The sequence below is a fragment of the Peromyscus californicus genome, unplaced genomic scaffold (genome assembly GCF_007827085.1).
Source record: "Peromyscus californicus insignis strain IS unplaced genomic scaffold, ASM782708v3 Scaffold_14__1_contigs__length_90479793_seg_2, whole genome shotgun sequence".
Lineage (NCBI taxonomy): Eukaryota > Metazoa > Chordata > Mammalia > Rodentia > Cricetidae > Peromyscus > Peromyscus californicus.
The window spans coordinates 17,533,089-17,560,405 of NW_026294436.1; the positions used below are offsets into that span (position 1 = coordinate 17,533,089).

At 43.8% G+C, this 27,317-nt stretch overlaps 1 protein-coding gene across 2 annotated transcripts; it reads right to left on the reverse strand.

Moving 5' to 3' along the window:
• Positions 1 to 23,777: 23,777 nt before the first annotated feature.
• Il20 (interleukin 20) lies at positions 23,778 to 26,948 on the reverse strand. Of its 2 annotated transcripts, XM_052736549.1 has the most exons (5): positions 26,790 to 26,948; positions 26,461 to 26,526; positions 26,197 to 26,349; positions 25,180 to 25,254; positions 23,778 to 23,855 (listed from the first exon to the last, which is right to left on the reverse strand). In XM_052736549.1, the coding sequence occupies exons 1-5, from the start codon at positions 26,946 to 26,948 to the stop codon at positions 23,778 to 23,780; spliced, it is 531 nt and encodes a 176-aa protein (XP_052592509.1). The 2 variants fall into 2 exon arrangements, with proteins under 2 accessions (XP_052592509.1, XP_052592511.1); XM_052736551.1 differs by lacking the exon at positions 26,461 to 26,526.
• Positions 26,949 to 27,317: the final 369 nt, after the last annotated feature.

The window sequence follows — 27,317 nt, forward strand, 5'->3', positions numbered from 1 at the left end:
GGAGGATGGGACATGGCGCTGGCTGGTGGCAGAGCCTCGGGATGTCATCCTGCTGGGACAGCGGTGTCCTCTTAAAACACACTGTGTTGTTCCCAGCCAGCAGGCCCCACTATTGCCGCAACCAGCTTGAGTCCTCTTGTCGCTGGGGACGTTGAGTGTCACATTCTGGCCCAAAGCAGAGACTGGGTGACACTCTTTTCTTCCCCCTTCAGGATGCCGGTCTCCCTCCTGTCAAAAGAATTCAATAATTACGCCCCAGTTGTGATAGCCAAGAATTACCTTTCCATCCCTCCCTACATCATTCCTAAGACCCACTTCCACTCTTGGAAGGAATCAGGTTAAGAAGTAGAGCAATCGACAAAGTGGGGGGTGGGGGAGCAACTAGGCAGTGGAGGCAGGAGGCTGAGACGCCAGGGAGCCCCAGGCAGTGGAGGCAGGAGGCTGAGACGCCAGGGAGCCCCAGGCTAGCTGCCGCTCTATCCATCTTGGGGGGGGAGGGGGATATGCCTTTCTGTTCGCTGTGAATGTATGTTGTTCCCATTGGTTTGTAAATAAAGAAAGCAGGAATAAATAAATTGCTTTGGCCTATGGCAAGGCAGTGTAGAGGCAAGCAGGAAATCCAAGCAGAGATACAGAAAAGAGGTAGGCGGGATGGGAGAGATGCCAGCCCAACACTCAAGGAGCAACATGCCAGCGGCCACGCGGCAAAGCATCGATAAATAGAAATGGGTTGATTTAAGATGAATGAGCCAGCCAGCAAGAAGCCTGAGCCATAGGCCTAACAGTTTGTAATTAATATTGAGCCTCTGAGTAATTATTTTGTAAGCGGCTACAGGACCGAAGTGGGAGATATTCATCTGGACTGCGGGGCCAGGCGGGACAGGAGAAACTTCCGGCTACAGAGCTGCTGATGGACTGAGGGCTGGCTGACGAACCAGGCTGGAACAGTGGCAGAAGGCTGTAGGATACTGGCACGGCTCTGTCTGAGGAAGGGGGAATGCAACGCTGAGAGTCCAGTCTCAGGTGAGCCTGTCATCATACTGTTTCCTCAAAAGGAAGATGAGGAGAGAAAACAGAGAGCCCAGCCCAAACCCCCTGATTCTGACTGCGGACTCCAGCAGTAGCAGACCTGGCTTCCTGTGTGAGCCGTTCGGGTCCTCCCTCAGTCTTCATCTTCATAACAGAGGCCCCAGTGGGCCATGGGGACAGAGTGGCACTTAGTCCTGCCCCAGAGAGTGGTCCCTGAGCAAGTACCAACATCTGTTGACTGAACTGCACAGTGCCAAGCCTTTCCCAAAGCTACTGAACCAGAAGATTCTCGTTGTAAGAGATGCCTAAGGTGGTTCTCAGTACATTGTGAGACGTGCATCCGTAAAGCATCTGAAGGGCTTGTCCCAGGGCCCTCCACATGGCAAACATTTAGGACCAAGGGGTCCAAGTTAAGGGAGAAGGAGCTAAAGCAGGAGTTCTCAGTGAATGGTTTTGTCACCAGGGTTCTGCGGACAATGTTAGGGAAGGTTTTTGGTTGTCCTGACTGGTGGGCACTACTGACATGTAGTGGGCTGGATTGGGAGTGTGAATGAGCTCCTGCAATGCACATCTCTGCCCTCTCCAGGGAGAACTGTGCCATCCAACTCATCAATAGTGCTGTCCTGTAGAGCTCTGCAGAGGCCGGATTCTACACTCAGAAAACAGGTCTACTGGAATTTCATTCCCTCTCCGAGTTCCTCTGAACCAACATAGAAGGAGAAAAGGACTCAGCCACCGTGGAGCTGAGTTCCTCTCTGCTTCAGGAGGCAATCAAGAGCTCACTAAACCTGAATTGCCCCTTCCCAAGGGGTGGAAAAAAATGCCCAGCAAAGAGAGAAGTAATGAGCATGTTAATTAGAATTTCTTGAAAGCCAAAAGATAGGAGAGAGTCATGACATCACTTTTCTTCCAATGAATTGAGCATAATCTTCAAGACAGATGTTTATCTCTCCACTGATGGGAAAACCCATGTTGTAATGGATGTGGAATACCTGGGCACTCTGTGAGTCCTTGGCCCTGCCTGCAAAACCAGTGAGAGAGGGCCAGTCTTCTGAATTTTAGTTCATCCCCTCCCCTCTCCCCTTCCTCCCTCCTCTCCCCTCCTCTCCTCTCTTTCTAAATAGAGTTTCACTAAGTTCCCCAGACTGGCCTTAAACTGTTGATGTTTCCACCTCAGGTTCCCAAATGCCAGAATTTCTACGATCCAGTTATGCGAAAGGTTCAGAAAAGACAAATCTACATGGCTGAGGGTCGAGGTAGAGTGGGTGTGGGGAACGGGAGCGAATGCTGAGGAGCACACTGTTTATGTTGGGGATTCCAAAACGTTCTAAAGCAACGGTTCTCAACCTTTCTAATGCCACGACCCCTTGACACAGTTCCTCATGCTGTGGTGACCCCCTCAACCATAAAATTATTTCATTGCTACTTCATAACTGTCATTTTGCTACTGTTTTGAATCATAATATAAATATCTGATAGACAGGTGGTCTTAGGGGACTCCTGTGAAAGGGTCGTTCTCTAAATACATTTTAAAGCTATCAAATCCTACCTGTAACAGGCAACCACAGGGGTCACCTTCAAGCTTGAAGAATAGGAATGAAAGGAGAGAGGGAGGGAGGGAGGGAGGGGGGAAGGCAGGGAGGGGAAAGAGGAGAGGCATCAGTGGAAATGAGCTGTGTTCTCATAGTCACTAGGGTCAGTCCAAAAGCCACCCTTTTCCTTGTGTCCCACCCATTCTCCCCACCCACAAGTTACCTTCTGGACTCACAGGAAGCATTGCTTTCCCTTCTCGTGTGCCCTCTGGGCCACAGCTGTTCGTTTTTGGATCATCAGTGCCAAGCCCTGATTTTTATCCATCACTGAATTCCTTTCCTGTACTTAACAGGAGGAGTTCAGCCAGGAGTTTAGTCAGCACCGTTGGGTAAAGGAATGTCCTATGGCTGGTGTGACGTCATTCTCTGGCACACAACTCTTAAAATCCCTGAAATGACACTCATCTTTTTGATGCTGCTAAGACAGGCTTTGGGATGGAGGCTGCTTGCTGTGGAACCAACCGGGTTATTAGAGAGTTGAAGGTCAGTGCCCTGCCCTACGCATACACTTCTAGGTACGAAGAGAGGCTGACAATTAAGTTCCTCACTGAGGGCCCATGACTCAATCCTTTTGAGGGACTCAGAGTTTGGCACACTCCCCGGTAGGCAGACAGATAGAGAGAGAGGCCATGGCTAGGTTGTAGAGGTGGCAAATTTCCAAGGTGGCTGGCTTCTTCCTCACTCTCCTGACCTGAGACAAAAGCCTGGCAACTTAAAACAAAGTCCTTGTGGGCTTTTTCTTCTACCAGCAGGCTGCTTCTGATGGATTAGTTCAACAAGTTCAAGGCCCAATCAAGATATGTTTTCACAACTGTTGTGAGCCAATCAGCTATCCTGACTGTAAACAGATATTTCCTGTCCTGACTGCCTGTTCCCAAATACCCGGCAGCTGCTTTCCAAATTACCACACAGAGGCTTATACTAGTTATAAATGCTTGTCCAATAGCTCAGGCTTGTTACTGACTAGTTCTTACAACTTAACTCATTTCTATTAATCTATGTATTGCCGTGTGGCTCGTGACTTTACCTGCCCTCTAGCATGTGTTGCTTCCTGGGTGGCTGGCTGGCATTTCTTCACTCTGCCCTTCTCCTTCCCATCATCCTTGGTTTGGTCACCCACTTCCTGCCTGGCTACTGGCCAAACATCATTTTTTAAACCAATTCTAGTAGCAAATCTTTACAGTGTACAAGAGGTTTATTCCACAGCATTTCCACCTTTTAGTCTAATTAAAAAGGAAAGTTTTAATTGTAACATAGTAAGATTATATACAATAAAAACAGTTATCATATAAGAATTACAGTTACAATATCCGGTTTAGAGCCGGGCGGTGGTGGCGCACGCCTTTAATCCCAGCACTCGGGAGGCAGAGCCAGGCGGATCTCTGTGAGTTCGAGGCCAGCCTGGTCTCCAAAGCGAGTTCCAGGAAAGGCGCAAAGCTACACAGAGAAACCCTGTCTCGAAAAACCAAAAAAAAAAAAAAAACAAAACAATATCCGGTTTATTTATATTTGGCAAAATTAGAGAAAATATTCTATTATCTATCTCATCTTTGTGAGTCCAAAGTTTTGTACCCTAATTTATCTTTTATCACAACTAAAGAGAACTGTAACTATAACTATCTACTCTTCAACTCCATCAAGGACCCTAGAAGGATGAAATGTTACCTAATGACAGGGACACCAGGCTACTTTGACAGTCAACCAAAGTTTCTCTGCAATGTCGGAGCATCCATCTTTGGCTTACAGGCCTAGCATATCTGACAGACTTTCCTGTGAAGCAAGGAATTTTGAAGGGCTATCCTACCTTGTCTTGGCAGTTTGGCAGTTGCTTTTTTGTGTGTCCTGCTGGTCCAGTTTGGACAGTAACTTATTGGTGAAATTATTAAGGCCACTCCACATAGTTAAAAGGAAAGTTTATTAGTGGCACAACTTACAAATGAAGGGATAGGTAGGTCACAGGGTCTGGGGAAGGTGTATCGCAGTCCAGCGGTGTTCTCTGGAGCTCTGCTCAGTCAACCTCCACTGTCCAGGGTCCAGGAACAAGAGAGGGTGGCGCGTCCCGATCTCAGGTCTTCAGGGCCCTCCCTTGGCCCCGCCTTGTAGGCATGATAGTTACCAAAGCCTCAATGGGAGTTGGAACTTCCAGACCAAAGCTGGAATGGCTACCCACTACATCTCCTCCCTTTTTGTCTAAATAAGAAGGTTCTAACTTAATACAAGATTATATACAAAGGAATGGTTATCAAATATTGTCCAGGAGTAATGAGGGATAATGACCTAGATAAGATGGAACTACAATCAATGTGAACAATATCAAGCCAGAAACACATACTAAAATCCAGAGAAGTCTCGATCTGGGAGTTGGAACTTCCAGACCAAAGCTGGAATGGCTACCCACTACAGTAACTATCAGCAATTGAGGCAAGGGCAGTTTCTTTGTCCATATGGCTAGCTTTTGCCATAAAGAAAACAAATTCCATATGAAGTTTTTTGATGCCCATCATCTTCTCTGGAGTACATTGGTGTTGCCAGGAGCAGACATGTCTCACTGTCATGAAAAGTCTAAGTTATGAAAGCATTTTAAATTCCATATGTAAGTCTTTGAAATATCTGAAGATTAACTATCTGAAATATATAGATACCTATATATTTCTGTACACCTAGAAAACCTAACTAACATGACTGTAAGTTTGACTATTATAGATTAATTTAATCTGTATTTTTTAATTATACATTACATTTTTAAATGATTTGTATAAACATAACATCTTAAAAAGAGTAGAAATAGCCGGGCGGTGGTGGCGCACGCCTTTAATCCCAGCACTCGGGAGGCAGAGCCAGGCGGATCTCTGTGAGTTCAAGGCCAGCCTGAGCTACAGAGTGAGTTCCAGGAAAGGCGCAAAGCTACACAGAGAAACCCTGTCTCGAAAAACCAAAAAAAAAAAAAAGAGTAGAAATATACAAATAACAAAATTATCTTTAAATTTGTATCAATAAACTAAAATCCATACCAATGTAAAATATGTAAGATTAATAGTTGTTTTTTTGATTAAACTAGATTCAATAGTCTATCTTTTTATCCTGTCATTTCTGTATTCTCCCTTTTTCTTTTCAGAACAAGATTCCTGAATCTAATCTTCTTTGATTAGCTTTTTTCCTGACAATTATCCATAACAACTTTTAACTAACCCCCTTAAATGATAATAAATATACATAACCCATTTTTGGGGAATGTGGGCATAGTTCTCTAGACTGCTTCATGTTGATTGAGGGTGCTGGCAATCTTTGGGGAAGGGACCCTGAGAAAATTCAGGATTATGGTCAAGTCCTGACTGGAGTATCCTGTGAGGCTGGATAATCTCAGTCAGCAGCCTTGAAGCTGTTCTGCATGTTGGATCATCCAGAACAAACTTTTAAAGGTAATATACATATCTGTATTAGTACAAGTATAGATTGTGCGTAGGTCAGCCAAAGATGATTTTTGTTATATGTTTGAGCAGGTAAAATATATATCATGTGTCTTGTAGTTCTTTCAGGTTTTTTTTTATGTCTGTAGTCAGGATTTCAGGGGGGGTTAATCAGTATTTCCTCAATGAAATCTGAATGTCTTTCACTTTGAATGAATCTACAGCCTCTCATTTCCTGTGGAAATAAAAGCAAAACCTCTCCCCAAAGTAACACACCTCTTGACTTAAATTTTGATGTCAAGATACTTTTTTAAAAATATATAGGGTGGATTAATCCAGCAACATTTATAATCAAATGTCTCTTAGCAGCTGTTGCTCCTTCCTCGAACAATTCAAAGACAACACAACAACATACAGTACCCAGACTCTCTGTATATTTTCCATTTTTATGTGGCTCTCTTTATATTACTTTACTCCCTTTTTAAGGGCTTTATTATTTTAAAGCTATATAGTTCTTTTTTATGACTGTCTATACCTTCTCTTTTCTCTCACAAGCCTGTTTATGTTTTTGAATACACTGTAAACTGTTTAGAGGTTTTTTTCTGTCTGAATCTGTCTTTACTATATATCTGTGACCTTTTCTGTCTGCCTGAGCAAAAACCCTAAACCCACCACGCAGTGTGCTGGCACTTGCAGCTCAAGCCCAAAGGCAGTGGCTGGGAGAAGCCTCTCTGTACTACAGCCCATGTGAGAGACTGTGGAAAGACACCATGCTGCTTAGCTCACAGGCAACTGTCCAGAGATGTGTCTCTGCACCAAGGCCAGCATGAGAGACTAGGAAGCCCAATGTGGCTCTATTTTGGTGCATTTAGAACCTTTTTTAAGCTTTCTCAGGTCTTATGTGGAGATTCCTGCCCCAAATTGGGCTGCCATATGTAATCAGACATTTTCTGTCCCAACCACCTGTTCCCAAATACCCAGCAACTGCTTCCCAAATTACCACATAGAGGCTTATATTAATTATAAGTGCTTGGTCAATAACTCAGACCTGTTACTGACTAGTTCTTACAACTTAAACTGACCCATTTCTATTAATCTATGTATTACCATGTGGCTTATGGCTTTACCTGTCCTCTAGCATGTGTTGCTTCCTGGGCAGCTGGCTGGCATCTCCTCACTCTGACCTTCTCCTTCCCATCATCCTTAGTTTGGTCACCTTGCCTATACTTTCTGCCTGGCTACTGGCCAATCATCATTTTATTAAACCAATTCCAGTGACAAATCTTTACAGTATACAAGAGGATTATTCCACAGCACCTGGCTTTCTTCAAATTGAAAATTAGGGGAGGAAGACTCTTCTGAGAATATTATAACCCCAGCCCTGGAGAAGAGACTGCATTTTTTTTTTACTTCCCCAGCCCTCCATGTGCTTTTGTGGAGGGTCTTTTCCTCTGTGTGTCTGCTGGATGCATGTGTTTCCTCACCACCAATAAATACTTTTCTTCAGCTGCTGATTCTCTTTGCTCCTGCTTGCCTTGTGAGATTTTATTTGCTGCTACTTGCCTTTTAATTGTTTAACTGGCAGAGAAAACAAACCCATTCAAGACCCCAGATGGCAACACTTCATGCCTATGCAATGAAGCTCCCATGGAAACCCCAAGGAGCAGAGTTCAGAGAATTACCTGGTGGTAAAGATCTGAGAGCACCAGAAGGCAGTGTGCACGGGCAGGTTGCAAAGGGTCTGCACACCTTCCCACATGCCTCCTCCCCAAATATTTCTTCCACTTGGCAGTTACAAAATTACAAACTGGTGATCTAGTACATGAACAGTTTTCCTGATTCCTATGGGTGATTCCAGAACATCACAGAGGTCATAATGAGAACCTCCAATTTTTAGTTGTTTGCTCAGAAGCAGAGTGGTAATTTGGACTTGCAAATGGCATCTGAAGTGGGGATGACACCTCCCCATGCCCCTTACCCATCAGAGAGACTATCTTGTGAAGGTTAGTACTCACTATCTACCTGATAGGACCACTAGTCCCGAGGAGGCCAGCCTCCAGGAACCTGTGAGGGATGAGTTAACCTCTGGACACACCTATGAGAGGGTATCTTGTCTGGGTAAACTAAGGTGGGACAATCCATGCTGAAAGAGGTCAGCACCGTTTCCTGGACCTGGGTCCCAGACTGCATAAAAAAGGAGAAAGCTAGGTGTGTCCCAGCATTCACTGCTCTCTGCTTCCTGATTGTGGCTATGACATGAGCAGCCACTTCAACCTCCTGCCGCTGAACTTCCCTACCATGATGGACAGTACCCTTGAACTGTGACACACAATGAACTCCCTTTCCTCTGAGCTGCTCACTTTTCCAAGCAGTGGAAGCTATCCTGTGGTGCTCCTGAGGTTGCAACATCTGGCTCAACAGCAAGGATCTGTTGAGTGGTCTTCTCATGCCTGCTCTCCATCCTTACAGTGAAGCAGAGTGCACTAGAAAACAAAGAGGAGACTGGAGGTGCCGCTGCAGTGGCAATGGGGAATGACGTGTTGCTGAGTTCCCAGTCAGCCTGGGAAACTTAATACAACTGTGTCTCAAATCTTAACTAAATCAACATTTCAAAGGACGCATTTTAAGATTTCTTATCCACATGAATGTGTGATAGACCCTGCACTCCTTCCCACATGTTTACATATTTCCTCTTTTTACTTTTTTATTTTATTTAAATAACATTTTTTTCATGTATTTTTACATACCGACCATAGTTTCCCCTTCCTCCTCTCCTCCGTTCCTTCCCCCACCCCATTTCCTCGTTTTAGATGGGCAGGAAAAACTATACACCATCATTTTTTTCTTCACTGAAGTTAGATATGGCGGCATGACAGTGAGACCAATGAAATACTGGAAATGTGTACCATTCCAGCTGAAGCCAATGCACAAGTCCCCTGATGTCTCATCCCTACTCTTACAGAGTTGGTATCCTGTACTTCCTCATCCTGAGTCCTGAGTATTCAAAACAAGTCAGCCTCCCGTGCCAATATCTGTCACATGGATAAGAAAAATAAGACATGGCTTTGTTGGAATAAGCTACTTAACAAGGTTAGGGATGGCTTCTGCAGAGCAAAGCTGCCCTAAACTGACTAATGCAGAAGGGATGTCAGAGAGGAGAAGGTTAGAAACACTTCTAAAGCATCTAGATGGATTTCAACTGGGCCAGTGGGAAAAGAATTCAGATTGCTATAGACAATGCAATAGACTGCTAAGACAATGGATTGGGCGTCTGTTGTAGGTAAACCTGTATTTCTGTATGCTATTAACATAAATTGTTGTGAGTCAGAGTATTGCTGCCCAGGGCTTGAAGGGAATCTGTGGCATTGGCACATACAAGACGTTTTTTATCTGAGGGGGTAAGGAAAAATGACACTCACTCTTTCTCTTGATGGTTTCCTTCAGACCTTTCATTTATTCTTCTTTTGCATTCTCTATTCTTTATTTTCCAGATGATTTCCTTCTTCCATTCTTGATGTTTCTCTTCTAACTCTATCTTGACTCTTGATGATTCCCTTCTAGGTCCTTCTAATGCTCTTGTTCTTGATATTTTTCTTCTAACTCATTTTAACTCTCTCATTCTTGGAGTTTTCCTTCTTGTACATTTTAACTCTCTCTAATTCTATCTCTATTCTTTCTCTTACAGCTTATAGACCCCAGCAAAATCTTTCAGGCAATATAGGAATTACAATGTGGTTACATTCTGTTTTTCAAGTGAATAGTTACAATGAATACAGGTAAAAATATGGTTTTTTCATCTCCCTTATATGACTAAACATTTTACTTACTACAAGTGAAAAACAAATTATTCCAAGAACCCGCATACACTCATACCCAGGCAACTTGTTAGAGATTAACTATGTGTGTGTGAGCAAGCAAGGTATTCTTCTCAGTCAGGTCTTTTACTAACAGGCTGTATTTTGCAGTTACAAAGAAAGGGCCAATCACTTTATTACTTATCTTGAAAGGTAATCTTACAAGGAATCTTAAAGGAACCACAAACCTAAACTTTTATATATGAAAAAGAATCAATCAGCTCTACTTTAAATCTTTAGGGTACATACCCACTCATCAATAGTTTCTATATCAGGAGATTGTGAGCAAAAATGAGTATAAGAAATTAATCTTTACCTTTGGTCATCAGCCAATCCTAGCAAGAAAGGTGTATCAGCTAGTAATAATTAGACTGCTTTGTTCTTGTTCCCTGACCTTAAAGAGTTCCACATTCAACTATGTGCCTTTCTAAAGCTTTAGATTATCTTCTTTAATTTTTTTTAACCTCAAAGCTATTTGACACAAACATCTTAGTCTAACTTTAAGTTATTTTCAAAGCTTTATTTCAGCTATGATGCACTCCAAAACCTGTGAACACATCTCCTAACATTAAGGTTAAAAGAATTTAAGCTAGCTGGGCTACTGGGACACAATTGTTTTTCTTAATCATTAACCTGAGCTACAGTCTACACGGCTCCTCAATAGAAACTCATGTGTTGTAGCTGTGTGAAGCTTCTTTGTATTTATTTTTATTCATCAAAACTCTGTATAAACTAACATTATTATTATCAATTAGACAGTACATCTTAGGAAGAAATCATCTTCCTAATCCACAGATAAAAATGCCCAGTAGAACAGGATGTTTCCATGAGATAAACACACTACATCACAGGCAGTGGGGATCTCGCCACACCCAATCACACCATGCCAGCTACCAGAGAAAGACAGGCACACCAAACATGTAAAGGCACAGCAGAAGCAAAGGACATTCCAGGGTCTGCGGTCTTGGGGCCTTGCCCAACTAAGGTTGACCCATCAGAGAGTCTCCTCCTAGAGTGCTGACACCTTGAACTTCACTTGCCACATGCTGCTCTTCTGACATGGCCACCAGCATCAGAGATTCTCAGTTCTTCCTTTAATGGCAAGCACTGGTCTCTCCTGGATCACAGTGCCTAGTGGTACATTCAACAGCTTGAGGTCACATAACATGATGCTGACTGCTTTGGAGTCTAACAATTGCCTGTGCTGTTCAGTTAGGGTCACACAGTGAGTACAACAGCTTCACAGCATACGAAGGAAGGAAGACTGCAAGCTGATACACAGAAGATGCCTTTTGTTCATGCGAAGAGTAACAAAAGGGACCTACTTGAAGAGGCATTGGATGATAATAAAGGCTTAGCTCCATCAACACAGAGAGAGAGAGAGAGAGAGAGAGAGAGAGAGAGAGAGAGAGAGAGAGAGATTTTTTAAATTAGAAATGAAAAATTTCCAGTTTCTGTGGTCCTACCTATCTATTCTTTTAAATACTGCAGGCTCATGCAGAATTTCCTGGAGAATTCCCAAAGGTGTGACCCTCATACATCCATGAGCCTGCCTGTGCTTCAGGGCCAGTGCAACCAGCTATTGCAAGTTCCATTTGCTGCTCCAGTGATGGTGCAAAAGGAGCTGCACTCTCCAGCTTCTCACCTGCTCCTCCTCTAAAATGTCACAAAGTCATAGTCACACCTAATGTGGGCTCAGTGTTTCAGAGGTCAGTGAACCAGCTTTCCCCATTTATACTCAGCACCCACATGTGGTAGCGTGGGGTTGGGATTGGTGTGGTGGTTTGAATAAGAATGGCTATCCCTTAGGCTCATATATTTGAATGCTTAGTCACTAGGGAGTGAACTCTTTGATAGAATTAGAAGGGTTAGGAAGTATGGCCTTGTTGGAGGAAATGTGTCACTGTGGAGGGGGGCTTTGTGGTTTTCAAAAACTCACACCCTCTGTCTCTATCTCTCTGTCTGTCTGTCTGCCTCTGTCTCTCTCTGTCTCTGTCTCTGTCTCTTCCTCTTTTCCTATAGACCAAGACTTAGCTCTCAGCTACTACTCAGTGCCATGCATGCTACCATGCCCCCTATCATGATGATAATGGTCTAAGCCTCCAAATTGTAAGCAAGCCCCCAATTTAAATGCCTTCTTGCTGTGGGATATCTTTCTGTATGCTGTGAATATGTGTTGCTCTGATTGGTTGATAAATAAAGCTGCATTGGCCTATGGCAGGGCAGCTTAGAGGCAGGCAGAAATCCAAGCAGATATATGGAGAGAAGAAAGGAGAGGAAGGGGAGATGCCAGCTGCCTCCGTGGAAGGAGCAGCAAGATGCCAGGAGACTAGTAATGCCATGGCCATGTGGCAGCTTATAGACTAATAGAAATGGGTTAAGTTATAAAAGCTAGCTAACAAGAAGCCTGCCATAGACGATACAACTGGTAACTAATATAAGCCTCTGAATGATTATTTTATGAGCAGCTGTGGGCCTCAGGGCCAGGCGTGAATGGAGAAACTTTCCAACTACACTTTCCTTCATAAGAGTTGCCCTTATCATGCTGTCTCCCTTCACAGCAATGGAGCAGTGACTGTGACAGGCAGTAACCATGGCATTGGTTCCTATTACTGGATCAAGACCACCATGCCTGACTCATGTCTCTTTCACAGTAATTCATCTTTAAGGACAAAGGCTGTCGTTAAGGCCCCTTTCACTCTACGAGCTGTGTCTGTGTCTGCAGGTATCTGAACTATAGGTAGGACAGAGTTCAAGTTCTCTGGTTGCATATGGAAGTAACTGACAGTCTCAGTCAGTGTTGCCTTCTTCCCCTGGCAAGGTTAGGAAGTTGGGTGGGACTCTCTGCTCTACTCCAAGAAGCCAGCAGTTATGAAACACTTTACAAAATACATCTATAATGTGATAGTCACTGAAGCCCTGGGAGATGGTTCAGATAAGTTATCTCTGTCTGTTTGGATTCAGAAGTCAAAGCAAGGTTTAGTTACTATCCTAAACTCAGAGCTAAAACAGGAACCACCTGGAATGAATCCTAGGTCTCCAGGCATAGAGGAGACAGTACAGGGCATGGAAAACACACAGACCATGAAGTCGCACTGTGACTGAATCCCTGGTTCTCCGAGTTACTAGGTATGGTAAGAGTCAGAGAGGGAGACACGGTAGGACTAAAGACCTACCCCAGTGGTCTATCTCCTGTAGGTAGGCCCCACCTCCTAAACCTCCCACCAGCTCTCCAAACAACAGTGCCAACAGCTGGACCGAACATTTCACATGAGCCTGTGGGGGGGGGGGTGGTTGAGGGGGGTTCACATTGAAATGCTAATATATGCCTTTAGGCAGCTTTGGGAATTATTGGTTCATCATCTCTAGAAATGTTGCTTCTTCCCCAGACTCTCTTGTCTTTCCTTCAGGGACCTCTGTCATGTGGTATTGGACTGGTTCACTGGGGGTATGTGCTTTACCCACAGAAATGGTTGATGGAAGCATGGAGGAGCCCAGGACAACCTTAATCTTCAAAGACGAAGTCTTTGATATGATTTTTTTCTGTTTTCTGTTCCTTTCTAGATATTTTCTTCAACCTATGTCCTTGTCCATTTATTTTCTCTATATTTATACCTAATCTGCAGTTCAGTTTCATCCATTGAACTTTAAAGTTTTGAATTATTTTAATTCTAGGTTTTCAGTCTGTTCATTTTTGTAGTTCCAGATTATTCTATGAAACAATCTTGTATTTCATTTTCTTGTACGTATTTGTTACAGTTCCTTTGAAGATTATATATCTGATAACTACACTCTCTCCATGTCTTTTCTACCTCTTCTTTAAATCACACTATTTTTATCTCATAGTATATTGGTTATCCCTATTGGAGATCCACTCTTCATATTTGGAAGGTCTCAAAGATAGATAGATAGATAGATAGATAGATAGATAGATAGATAGATAGATAGAGATATATGTATATAGATAGATATAGACATAGATATATATTTTTAATTTAATGTGTGTATGTGTGTAATGTGTGTACATATGTGTGCATGCACATGTTGACATGTATGTGGAGGTCAAAGGACAGCTTATAGGAGTTGTTTCTCTCCTTCCACCATGTGAGTTTTGAACTCAGATTTTTTTTTCTTTTTTTTTTTGGTTTTTCGAGACAGGGTTTCTCTGCATAGTTTTTGGTGCCTGTCCTGGATCTTGCTCTGTAAACCAGGCTGGCCTTGAACTCACAGAGATCCACCTGCCTCTGCCTCCTGAATGCCAGGATTAAAGGCATGTGCCACCGCTGCCCAGCTCGAACTCAGGTCTTTAGGCTTGGTGACAAGCATCTTCTTTTTTTTTTGGTTTTTCGAGACAGGGTTTCTCTGTGTAGCTTTGCGCCTCTCCTGGAACTCACTTGGTAGCCCAGGCTGGCCTCGAACTCACAGAGATCCACCTGGCTCTGCCTCCCGAGTGCTGGGATTAAAGGCATGCGCCACCACCGCCCGGCGACCAGCATCTTCTTAACCCACTAAGCCATCTTGCAGGCTCACAGAGATAAAATTTAAGCTCAGCTTGATTTTCTTCCACAGCAAATTTGTATTTGCCTCTGGAGGTCAGGAGATGGGGGGCAAAGGTCTTCAGGGTGGTCTCCTGACCCCAGGCAGGAAGTTGTTAGGGCTCTTCTTCAGTGGGCTCTGAGTACATAATATTTGTTTTCTCAGTTCTGCCCATTCTTGGAAAGTTCTACATAGCTTCTCAGTCTCCTAAAATTGTGCTAACTTCTGTGAGTTTAAACTACATCCCTATGGAAGGAGTGGTCCCCCAGTGCTAGGCTCAGTTCTCTGGGTTTCCCTCTTTCAAATCCTGGTCCTGGAGCTACGCCTGCCTGTCTGTTGTCCCCACGGTACCTTCAGATTGTCACCTTGACCCCAGCTGTTTCCCACAGTTTTACTGGCCTATGATTGGCATGTAACACACTGCACATATTTAAAGCATACAGTGTGATAAGTTGACATAGGACCCTGCAGGACCTTCACCGCCATCAAGATAACACACACATACCCCACAGCTCCGCCATTCATTTATGGGTGAGCATGTAGGTTGTTTCTGATAATTAGTGATTAGAAATGAAGCTAAAATAAACAATCAGGTGTGAGTCTTTGCACAGACACGCACTCTGTTTTCTCTTGGATAAATACCTAGAAAGTGGGGGATTGGCCATGTGGAAGGGGTTTGCTTGACTTTTAAGAAAGCGCCTGTAATGTGCACTATACTGGTAGCTTATCACCTGCTGTCTAAGCTTGTTGAAAACAGACTCCAGGAGCGAGGAGGGCCCCTTTGTCCCAGACTCCAGCATCTTTACTTTGAGTGATGTCCTGGGGCAGGCTGGCCCCCTAACTCTGTTACAAGGAGAGAAGAGAGAAGCTCAAACAGTCTTAGGGTGAAAACACTGTGTCCCGGAGAACTGCTCAAAGGTAAACACTGCGAGCAGGGGTTACTAAGGTTTGTCCCACGATATAAAATGCCCTACAGGGGGAGCTGGAAGCAGGAAGCCAGAGAGGATCCCTACCCAGGACTCTGTTCATGAGGACTCTCAGACTCTCCTCCTGGTTCTGGGTGTTTGGAAAGCTCCCACTTACCTTTTGTCCGCCCTCTCACTTGGGCTACTCCAGTTTCTCTGCTGAATGTTGTAAGCCATGAATTGGATGATGTTTCCTTGTCTATTGCTTCTTTCTATCTGCTATTTGTTAATTATACTTTTACTTTTGCTTGCTACATACTTAATAAGTTTAATATACTTTACTATTCTTCCTTTCTTGCTTCCTCCCTTCCTCCCTCCCTCCCTTCCTCCCATCTCTCTTACACAGGGTCTCACACTGTAGCTCATGCTAGGGTGGCCTGGCTGCCCTCTTACCTCAACCTTCAGATGCTGGGATTGCAGGCCTATGGCACTGTACCCAGTTTAGACAATCTTTTTAACTCTGTTTTATGGGAGTGATGTCTCTGCTTTCTCACCGTGGTTTAACTTTTCATTTACGCAAATGGAAACAATGGCGAGCGCCTCTTGCATGCGCCCTTCTGGCATCTATCTATCTCTTTTGGGTTTTGTTCAAATCTTTCACCTAATTTTTATTGCACTGTTTTCTTATCATCAACTTTTAACTATTCTGTATTTCTAGGACGTAAGTTCTTTCAGATAGAGGTGCTTTCAAATATGCTCTCTGGACAATGGATTTTCTTTTCATTTTCTTATGATGGCTCTTAATAAGCAGCCCTTTTAAGAAAACCTTTGATGCCATCCAGATTACAGACGTGTTCTTTCCTGTTGTCCTTTAGCTGTCATATCTAAGCATATCTAAGTAATTCAAAGTCCACAAAGGTTTTCAAAATGCCCATGTTTCATTTAACAAGGTTTACAGTTGTAGGTTGTACACTTAGAGCTATAGTCCATTGTGACTGAAGTTTTAATGAATGAAATAGAAATCTAAGTTTTTTTCTGTATGGATAGTCAGTTATCCCCTTCACACCCCCATAGCAATAGGGTCATTTCTGCTCTTTCACAGCCTCTAAACACTTGGGATAGACTACCTATCTGTCTATCTACCTATCTACCTATCTACCTATCTACCTATCTGTCTGTCTATCTATCTATCTATCTACCTATCTATTTACCTATCTATCATCTATCTATTTTTTAAAAACAGGGTCTCATGCCCTAGCTCAGGTTAGATTGAACTGGTTAACCTCTTGCCTCAAATGCTGGGATTAAAGGCCTATGCCACCATTATTGTAGCACCATTTCTTAAGATGGCTGTTCTATGCCTCCATATATTTGTTGAAAATTAATTGTCTGTCCATGTACAGGCCTTTCCCTGACTTTCTAGTCTGTCTTCACGCTCTGTCTGTCTAGCCTCTCATTAGTTTCACATTGTCTCATTTGTTAGCATTTTGCATAAGTTAGAGGTCAGAGAGTATTAATCATATCATTTTCTTCTTTTCAAATTCCAATATTTCATACAATTACGATCTGTTCTGTTTTGTTTCATAGCAAGTTTTCTGTTGTTTGTTTGTTTTTTCGTTTTTGATACAGAGTTTCTCTGTGCAGCCCAAGATGTCCTAGAACTTGCTTGTAGCCCAGGCTGGCCTCAGGCTCACAGAGATCCTCCTGCCTCTGCCTCCCAAGTGCTGGGACTAAAGGCGTGTGCCACCACTGCCTGGCTGATTTTTTTCATTCTATCTAAAGGAGACTTACAGAATTTTTACTGTAACTATATTGAACTCTATAAGTCAACCTGGGAATTTTTGACATCTTAATGATACTGAGTCTTTCACTCATGAATATGGCATAGTTCTCCATTACTCTGCATTTCCGTTTCTTCCCCACAATTGTTTACAGATTTCAGTGCAATTTTCAGTGCTTGAAAGAGAGCTCAGCAGCTGAAGCATTTGCCATAAAAGCTTGAAGATTGGAGTTCAGATCCCCAGAACCCACAAAATGCCCAGTGGGTGTGGCTTCCCATCTATAATTCCAGCCTGGGAAGGTAGACACGGGATCCCCAGAGCAAGCTGGCTAGTGAGACAAGCCACCATACCAGCAAGTTCCAGTTTAACTGAGAGATCCTGCCTCAAAGAACAAAGTGAGGAGCAAATGAGGAAGATTCCCAATATCAGCCTGGGGTCTCCACATACGTGCAAACACACCCCCACATATATGAGCTCACATACTTGCAGACACGCACACTCACATGCATGTATACCACACATAGAAAGATGAAAAAAATAGATCCTTCGAACTTAAAAGTTCTTTAAAGATTTATTTATTTATTTATTTATTTATTTATTTATTTATTTTATGTGTATATGTTTGCTTGTGTGAGTTTATGTGTACCACATGTGTGCAGGAGCCCTTGAGGGCCAGAAGAAGGCATCAGATCCCTTGGAATTGGGGTTGCAGGTGGTTGTGAGCTCCCACGTGGGTGCTGGTAACTGATCCCAGGTCCTCTGCAAGAGTAGTAAGCACTCTAAACCGCTGAGCTTTCTCTCCAGCCCCATTATTTTAATTTTAATTTAATTTTGTGTGTGTGTGTGTGTGTGTGTGTGTGTGTGTGTGTGTGTTTGTGTGTGTGTGAATTTGTACAACCCTGAGTGCAGTGCCCGAAGAGGGCAAAAGAAGGCAGCAGACGCCCTCATGCTAGAGTTACATGCTGTGGATATCGCTCTGTATAAATAAACACTGATTGGCCAGTGGCCAGGCAGGAAGTATAGGCGGGACTAACAGAGAGGAGAATAGAGGGAACAGGAAGAAGGAGGGAGAGACACTGCCAGCCACCGCCAGGACAAGCAGCATGTAAAGATGCCAGCAAGCCACGAGCCACGTGGCAAGGTATAGATTTATAGAAATGGATTAATTTAAGATGTAAGAACAGTTAGCAAGAAGCCTGCCACGGCCATACAGTTTATAAGTAATATAAACGTCTGAGTGATTATTTTATACGTGGGTTGTGGGACTGCGGGGCTTGGTGGGACCTGGAGAGAAGCTCTCCAGCAACAGTTACAGGCACTCATGAGCCACCCACCCAACTTACACTCCGGGAATTGAACCTAGTGCTCAGCAAGAGCAGCATGTATTCTTAACCACTGAGCTGTCGCTCTAGCCCTGTTCTTTCAAATCTCTAACTTATCTTCAACTATTTCAAGTTTTTGTATTTTTATTGTAATTAGTATTTTTTTTTTTAAGTTTCAGGTTCCATCAATGTGTTGTTGAAATGGGAAAATATAGTCGGGTTGTGTATGTGCTTTTTATATTCAGCCATCTTCCCAAGACTTCTTACACTAGCGACTTTTGACTGATTTCATTGGCCAGTTCAACCTAGATAAGAATGTCTTCTACGAATGCAGAGAATCTTTGTTTCCACTCTAGATGACTTTAATTCATTCTTGAATGAGTTGCGGTTAAGTTTACTGGAAGCAGAAGGACTTTAATTTTAGCGCCAGCTCTGCCACAACTTTCTGTACAACCTTGGACAAGTCACTTTCCCTCGCTGAAACTCAACTGCTATCTGAACTGATCTGCACGTTCTCTGCGATGAGTTCTAATGTTTAATAAGACAGAGAACATGCTCTGAGAGGTATTAGGGCTCTCCTGACTCATGGCCTCCTGACCTCTGAGCGCTGCCTCTTCCTTTTCCCGGTAAGTGTTGACTCACAGCTACCATGAGAGTTGGGGTGAGTGTGCCGCCTGCGCTCTCCTGGCCTTCCAGGGAAACATGGAGCGGCTGCCACCCGGCTCTTTTCTGTGCACCCTGCCGTGAGCGAAACCCTGTCTGCCAAGCAAAGTGGGCTCTCTAGCAGAGACCAAGCTGGTCCACAAACAAAACATTGCTGAATTCGGGTTTCTTTTTGACATCTTAATTTTTTTTTTCAAACCCTGTCCCCTCTCTCACGTTTGGACTCAATGGTTGTTGACAGTACAGGATTGAGGTATGCTAAGGTGGGTGGAGTGGGGAAGATTCAACACCTGAGGAAAAAAACACACAGTCTGTCTCTCTAGGAACTGAAGGTTCCAGTGAGGAAATGAAAATCTTGTCCGTCTACATGGAGGAGGACACACACAAGTCAGAGTGAATTATGCCGGAAAGGCCTGACTCTGAAAATAGAGGAATCGGGCTGCCCCAAAGTCAGGGCGGAAACAAAGCACAGAGCAGGTCCTTTCTATTGTTCGTGTCTCCAATCTCTGGCCCTCCTTCCTAGGCGTGGGATACCATGCTTTCTGAAAAGGAGCCCATCTCTCACCAGAGGGAAAACTAGCCCAGGCTTCCAGGCATCCAGAGAACGGGCCATCCCTTTGACCTGCCCGATCATATACACTCACTCAGGTGCTGAACCAGACAGATTCCTTTGGGCTATGAAAGGGAGCCATGGCAGCAGACTCTTCTGATGCCCTGAGACGTGGTAGAATCCAGTGTCTGGAAACAAACCCAGAACCACCTATATTACTACTTTCACTTTAAGAAAGCAAGGTAGAAATATTTCCAACAACAACAAAGCGAACTACCAGGTGAAGACAGGGAGAGCTTGCTCCCATCACCTGAGTTTTAGCAGAGACTCCAGAGCGGGCAGAGGTGTGGGGAGGTTTGTTGTGGACAAAATGGACGCCATCAGATGCACTCTGGTTAGAGGTGTTGGCCCGGGGAAGCTATAGGGATCTAGGCCTAACTAGGGCATCCTGTGAGGCTGATTAGGGATTGTGTATTGGGATTTCTTGGTCAGTTATTAATAAATTGGGCATTTGGAGCCAATTGCTTACAAGAGCCATTGTTTCCTGAACTTGTTGCTGGAGAGGGAAAGCAATCTAGATAGCAGCAAATCTGACTAAAAGTTAACCGTAGACTGGCTCCTCAGGCTGGGAACTGTAGACACTGAGCTGGTTTCCTGGGGTGGCTGCCGCAGACTATGGGTCCGAGTTCTGTTTTTATGTATGGTCTGCCTGCCATTTGTATATCAATTTCTCACCAGAGACTAAAACAGAGAGGGGATGTGGTTCCTCTACCTCCTGCCTGAGGCTGTACTTTACTCCCATCACAAGTGGCCGTGTGAACTTGGGCTGCAGGAATCAGGCTGCCTATACAAGCGTTGGTTCTGCCGCCTGTGAGCATCTCTGGAGGCATCTTCGTTTGTAGATGGTAATGAGACTGCCTTCCTCACCAGCCTACCCTAAGGGGTAAGTAACACAATGTATGTGAAGTTCCCAATACAGTGCCTCCCATGTCATAAGTACTTAACGACAGCACTCATTTTAGTTAGAGTAGCCCCCTCCCTGTATTCTTGCGGAACACATTCTAAGCCCTCTGTTGGATGACGGAAGCTACAATTATTATGACCTTTTTGTTTGTTTGTTTGTTTGTTTCTGTTTTTGTTTTTTCGAGACAGGGTTTCTCTGTGTAGTTTTGGAGCCTGTCCTAGAACTTACTCTGTAGACCAGGCTGGCCTTGAACTCACAGAGATCCGCCTGGCTCTGCCTCCTGAGTGCTGGGATTAAAGGCGTGCGCCACCACCGCCCGGCTATTATGACCTTTATACAGGGTTTTCAGTTTTTGTGGGAGACTGTTTTCCAGGTTGCCCTCTCTCCCCAAGGATCTTCAACTCCATGGATGTTCAACTCCCTTATATAAAATGGCATAGTACTTACACACAACCTGCACATTCTCCTGTGGACCTTAGCCATCTTTAGTTACTTGTAATATTTAATATGATATAAAAACCATGTGCATAGCTTGGAGACTGTACTATTAAAAAAATGAAGATGAAAAAAGTCTATGCAGGTTCAATACAGATGTGATTTTTTTTTCAAAAAATTTTTTATCCACAACTGGTTGAATCTGCATGTACAAAACCCTCAGACACGGAAGACTTGACATTACATTTTCCTCTATATATACATACATACCCACACATACCCCCCTATGATAAAGCTTAATGTATAAATTAAGCACCATAAAAGACTAGCAGCAGTCGCAACACATTATAATAAAAGTCATTTTAAAGTTACAGATCATTTGCTTTTAGAATTTGCAACCCAATATTTTCAGACCATGGCTGCTCTCATCTGCAACAGCAGAAAGAAGAACTGAGAATGAGGGCGGGGGTACTGATTCCTCGGTTGCAGCTGTTGAGAACCACTGTGGACCCTTCATTAGTATACGTCCTCCAGGAACCCACCTTCCCAGAGTTCTCCCTCAAACCCTAGTGTGGTTGGATTACCCGCTGCTGAATTTCTCATTTGTACCGTGTAAGTCAAGTACAACCACGCGAAGAACCTGGTGAAGAAGTCGGTGTGTCCCTCAAGAACGAGGATTCAGTCTCGGTTTAAACTCAATCAAGAAAGGGAGGAAGAGGAAGAGGGGGCGGGGATGGAGAGTGAGAGAGACTGAATATTTAAAAATTGTTTTCTATGGTTGTGAGAAGGGTGATTTTAATTTTCTTCTTCATATTTAGCTCTATTTTTCCTATTTTTCTCTCTTGGGCAGTTGTTACTTATGGTGATATTTTATTTGTGCTGAAATGTGATTTTATTTGTATGTTAATAAATAAAAGTGCCTGGGGGTCAGAGCTAATAGCAAGCCATAGCAGAAGTCTGGCAGTGGTAACACATGCCCTTAATCCCGATCACATGACAGGCAGATCTCTGTGTGTTCAAGGATACCACCAGCATGGAGACACACACCTGTAATCTCAATACCAACCATAGAGACCTGGAGGTCTATATAGACAGGCAGCGACGAGGAGGTCATGTGGTTGGGTTTACAACCAATGAGAAGGCAGAACAGAAAGTCAATAAAAAGACAGACACACAGGAAGTAGGTCTCTTTCTGAGGGGAAGGACGACAGCGACAGTGAGGGGTAAAAAGGCGGTCTTCGTCTTAGCTCTTGGCTGCTGCTCTGACCTCTTTGGCTTTTAACTCTGCATTTGGCTCTGTGTTTCTTATTTAATAAAACCATTCAGAATTACACCTATAGTTACTTATATTAAAAATTTTAATTCTTAAAAGTCTGTCAAAGCAGAAATTGGGGGCAATAAAAAGAGGCAATGGTAAAGGAGCCAAGCTGGCCGGGGAAGCTGAACAGTACAAGGCTAGGGGACACGGTTCTGATGGAGGGGAAAGGAAGACGGGACCGTGCCAGGCCAGAAGCCGGCTCCTGGGACCAGGAAAGAGCACCTGGAAAAAAAAACATTTTGGTTAAACAAAGACCGAAAGACCAAGACTTGATCCAGCAACAAATTAGCCTGCATGACTGGAGAAAATCCAAATGGGAGGGCCTCGGGAGATGGCTCACACCCTTCCGTGGGAAGACTCTGGAGCAATACCATAGAACCTGTGCCCACTGCAATCAGTGTCACAGTTAAAGTGCCTGGTACGAGAGTGTAACGAACCACGTGAAGAAAGAAAACAGAGGTGCCAGGAGAACAGCGCTCAGAGCCGGTGAGCCGAGACCAGGAAGGCTCAAGACCCTCCCTCCGCCTGTCATTCACTGAGGTCAATCACAGGATTGGAGGTGGCAGTGAATTAAGACATGGAGCTGGAGATGGATCACAAGAGTAAGAAGCCCAGATTCTCACGCCTCTTCCTTCCCAGGGAGCCAGAGGATCCTGAGTGAAACTGAGATTCAAGCTCACCCTCAACAGTGTTCCTTTCTAGGAGTACTTTCAACTTCAGGCAGATATTACACAAAGAAAACTTTATTTGTAGAAATACATATGCGCCAAGGACTTCAGAGTCAGAAGATATATACATAGGAGACTGGGAAGTTGGGTTGGAATGTTCAGTAATTGTAAGACACCTAAATCTGTCCTATCTGGTGGATTCTTCCAAAATTCATACCAAGAAGCCATTGGCTCACGTGTCTCGTTGGGCTTCAGTAGTAAGTATGCCCTCAATTAAACACTAACTCCTTTAGCCACTCTTCTGGAATTTAAAGGGCTTGTTTATTTATTTATTATATGAAAATACATCACCTGTTCTTGACAGGTTATAAATATAATCTTTTTAAGGTCTTGTGTTTAAATATAAAATAAATAGAAGTACAGTAGAAAATAAATACATATATTAATGAATAAATATAGCTCTCATTAGAAAAGACATTACAGAAAATTTTACAAAATTAACAGTATAAGGTAATACTGGGGACACACAAAGACATCCACATAAGGAAATCAATAATACATAAATAATATACACTGTGACCAGCACTAAATTATATGACAAAGAGGTGGTGGTTTGAGGTCATGTCTTCATGGTACTAAGGACAGACACTCTTGGGTAGCAATGTTCTCAGTAGCCTCTGGGGCCATGTCTTTGCGGTGCTGAGGACTGGGACTCTTGGGCAGGAGTGTTCTCAGCAGCCTCGTCATTTTCATCTACATCATCTCCTCCATCCACCTCAGGAGAATGCCGAGTTCCCCCAGCGCCTTTACTGCCGCTGCCTGAAGTTCAAGCTGAAAGAAGAATAGATGCATGGGATCAGAGACATCTGCCCAGGGACAGTCCTCCCTCCTGTTGGCAGCTCAGCCGGGATACTGACAAGAGCATTCTTTTCAAATGAAGAGATGTAAAGAGGTGACAGCATCTCAAATATCCACAGGAGGAAGGAAAACTATGAGTCCACTACCCTGGACTTACTACACAGGCAATGGAGGCCCAGTGCTGTGGGATGCTCTGTATGGCAAATGTGTTGCTGATTAGTCAATAAATAAAACACTGATTGGCCATTGGCTAGGCAGGAAGTGTAGGCGGGACAAGGAGGAGAATAAAGCTGGGAAGTGGAAGGCTGAGTCAGAGAGACACTGCCAGCCGCCATAATGAGAAACAGCATGTGAAGATGCCGGTAAGCCACAAGCCATGTGGCAAGGTATAGATTAATGGAAATGGGTTAATTTAAGCTGTAAGAACAGTTAGCAAGAAGCCTGCCACGGCCATACAGTTTGTAAGCAATATAAGTCTCTGTGTTTACTTGGTTGGGTCTGAGCAGCTGTGGGACTGGCGGGTGAGAGAGATTTGTCCTGACTGTGGGCCAGACAGAAAACTCTAGCTGCAGCCCAGAGAGAACTTGACTCACATGGATGAAAATAAGGCTGTTTTCCTCAAGAATTGTACATGTATGTGTATGTCTCTCTGCGTGTCTGTGTCTGTGTTGTCTGTGTTCCCTACTATGTATACTTAGATCTGATAAATATTGACATGTCAAGCACTGGACCAGTTCAGAAGTGAATGGACAATCCTTGCCCATAAGGAATTCTTGGTTGGGGAAGGGAGATGGGCAGGAATAGCAACTGAAATGCAGGATGGTGAATAATAAGTGATAGGAGTCCCCACATCATGGCAAGAGGTAGACAACTCTGGGAGAAGCATCTGCTACCTTCCTGGAGGTGATGCCTAGGCTGAATCCTGGAGGAGGAGGAAGTCAGCGAGGAGTTGACTCAGAATTTCTTGGCAGTTGTGGAAAAGTATCAATGTGAGAAACACATAGATGGGTATGTATGATATTTCAGGTGAGTGCTTGTGAAGGTATGCATGTGTGTGCATACTGGAAAACTATTGTTTCTCATCTATGCCCCTTGGAAGATCCAGGTGTCTCTGGATAGAGATTCTTTCTTCACTGGTAGGCCATGTAGAGATAGTATCCTTCTAGAACCTGGGATGGTCCCTGGAACCATAGAGAACTATTAACCTGATTTTTCCAACATGAATATACCTCCCACTTATCTACAGTCTCAGTTCCAAAAACACAGCTACCACAATCCATACAAAAATAGTACATACCTCTGTGAAGTGACTCAGAATCTGGTTGTATTTCTTCATTACTTCTTCCCCACAATGGCATGCCATACGGGAATGCTGAAAAAGACCCAAAGGATGATAAGTTTTATTTTTACCTTTTAGTGTATATAGAATTTTGCCTGCATGTGTATATGTGTGCCACATTCATGCAGTGCCAATGGAGACCAGAAGAGGGCATCAGATCTGGGACTGGAGTTAACAGAATATTGTAAGCCACCATGTGGTTGGTGGGAACCAAACTTAGGTCCTCTGCAAGAGTGCCCAGTACTCTTTAACTACTGAGTCATCTCTCCGGTTGTAATTTTACTTTAAAATTTGACTTTTCTGCCCTGGCTTGGCATAAGCTGAGAAATCTGTTTTACCTATAATCCTGTGAATAGTCACTTCCTACATTTCTGTAGGAAAGTCTTTTCATGGTTCATCATTTGGGATCATTTAACTAACCATCAGATAGGCAAATAGGCCAGTTTTTCAGTTTCCAATATGGATCTCACTAAGTCTTTTTAGAAAGAGGTAGTGCCGAAGGAATTTCTAGTTTGTGAGCTCCACTGACTTCCTGCCCCAGCTCCTGTCTAGGAGGCTCCAGAGCAAACCTAAGCCCCATGGAAAGAATGCAATTCTAAGGTCCCATCACAACCCAAGATCAAGTCCAGTGACCTGTTGACTGACCACCTGAGCACAAGATGTCCTAGCAAGGTTGTAGAGTACATTACCACAGGAAAAACAGAAAGCTAGTTTCATGGATACTAGATAATAATCCTAAACATCAAACAGCCAGCATTTTATATTTCTTCAAAGTTTTAAAAATGCTTTTTGAATGGAGCATGTATTCAATAAAGCAAAGTATTTCTAAATAGTTACATAGTTCAACACTGGTTTTGTTTGGTGTTTTGTTTTGTTTAGTAGTGTTAGATTCGATTTCTCTACCCAGTCAATAGAATAGGAAAAAGAGCTTGGTTGCTAAGGGGCTCAAGCCCTGCCCCCGAGACCTTTACTCACACAGATCGCGAGTTCCTTCTTGATGAGAAGAAAAGAATTGGCGAGGCTGCTGGTCTTTCGGAGGATGCGATGGTCAGGGGTCTGGTAGAACTTGAATACCCTGTCCAGATAGAGTCTCACCAAATGTCGGAGGAAACAGCACCTATCCGAATGCTGCAAAAAAGATATGACAAGTGTATTCATGGAAAAAGGGAAGACAAGACCAGGCCTGGTGGAGAAGCTCTGGCTTTGCCCTCCCAGAACCCCCCCAGATGAAGTCCATACCTTTGTTTCTTGCAGAGACTCAGTTGTCCTTAAGATTCGGAGGTCTATGTTTTCATCTTCAGCTTGCTAAACAGGAAAAGACAGATCATTGACTGCCACCAGGGTCTTGGATATGAAAACCATTGATCTCTTCCCCACTCAGGTCCAATGAGAGGCATTTCTAAACTATTCAGTATAGGCATCTCTTGGAAATACACTGTCCAGGACTGGAGTCTCTCTCCATCTGGCCTGTTTTCATTAACATGCTGTCAGGGATACCTTGGGAAGACAGACAGACAGAGGGGGAAGAGGACAGACAGAGGGGAAAGCTGGATCCCTCCTTTACATACCACACTATCCCGAATCTCAGAAAATTCCTTTTGTATTGCCTGGAGGTTTGAGTTGATCACACAGCTTCCCAAATGCAGAGTCTTGAGCCCAGTCAAAGGAGTCCAGAGGAGAAAACCCACAGCGAAGAACAGACCAAAGGCAAAACCGAAAGCTTTCATCTTATACCTGGATCCTGGAGAGCAGAGGTGGAAATTCAAAGAGATCAGGACTACTGATTTCTCCAGTCAGGCCAGCAAGAATAGTCCAGCAGCAGGTGTCCACTGGGTGGGAACTAGACAGCCTTCGCTGGGCGCGAGAGGTGTTACGTGCTCACACAACTTACTAAGAAAAGCTGCTTCCGACAGAAGCCTCCCCCGACCTTCAGGGTCACAGCTCCTTTATTATGCCACCTTTCCTGTTCCACAGTCATTGCCAGCAGGGAAGGCCTGGAGCAGCCAACACTTGCAGGGAATCAACAGAGGATGACATTTCAGAAGAAATGTCAAAACTTGTTTGAGAGAATTGGCATAGACACCCTCCCTTTCCAG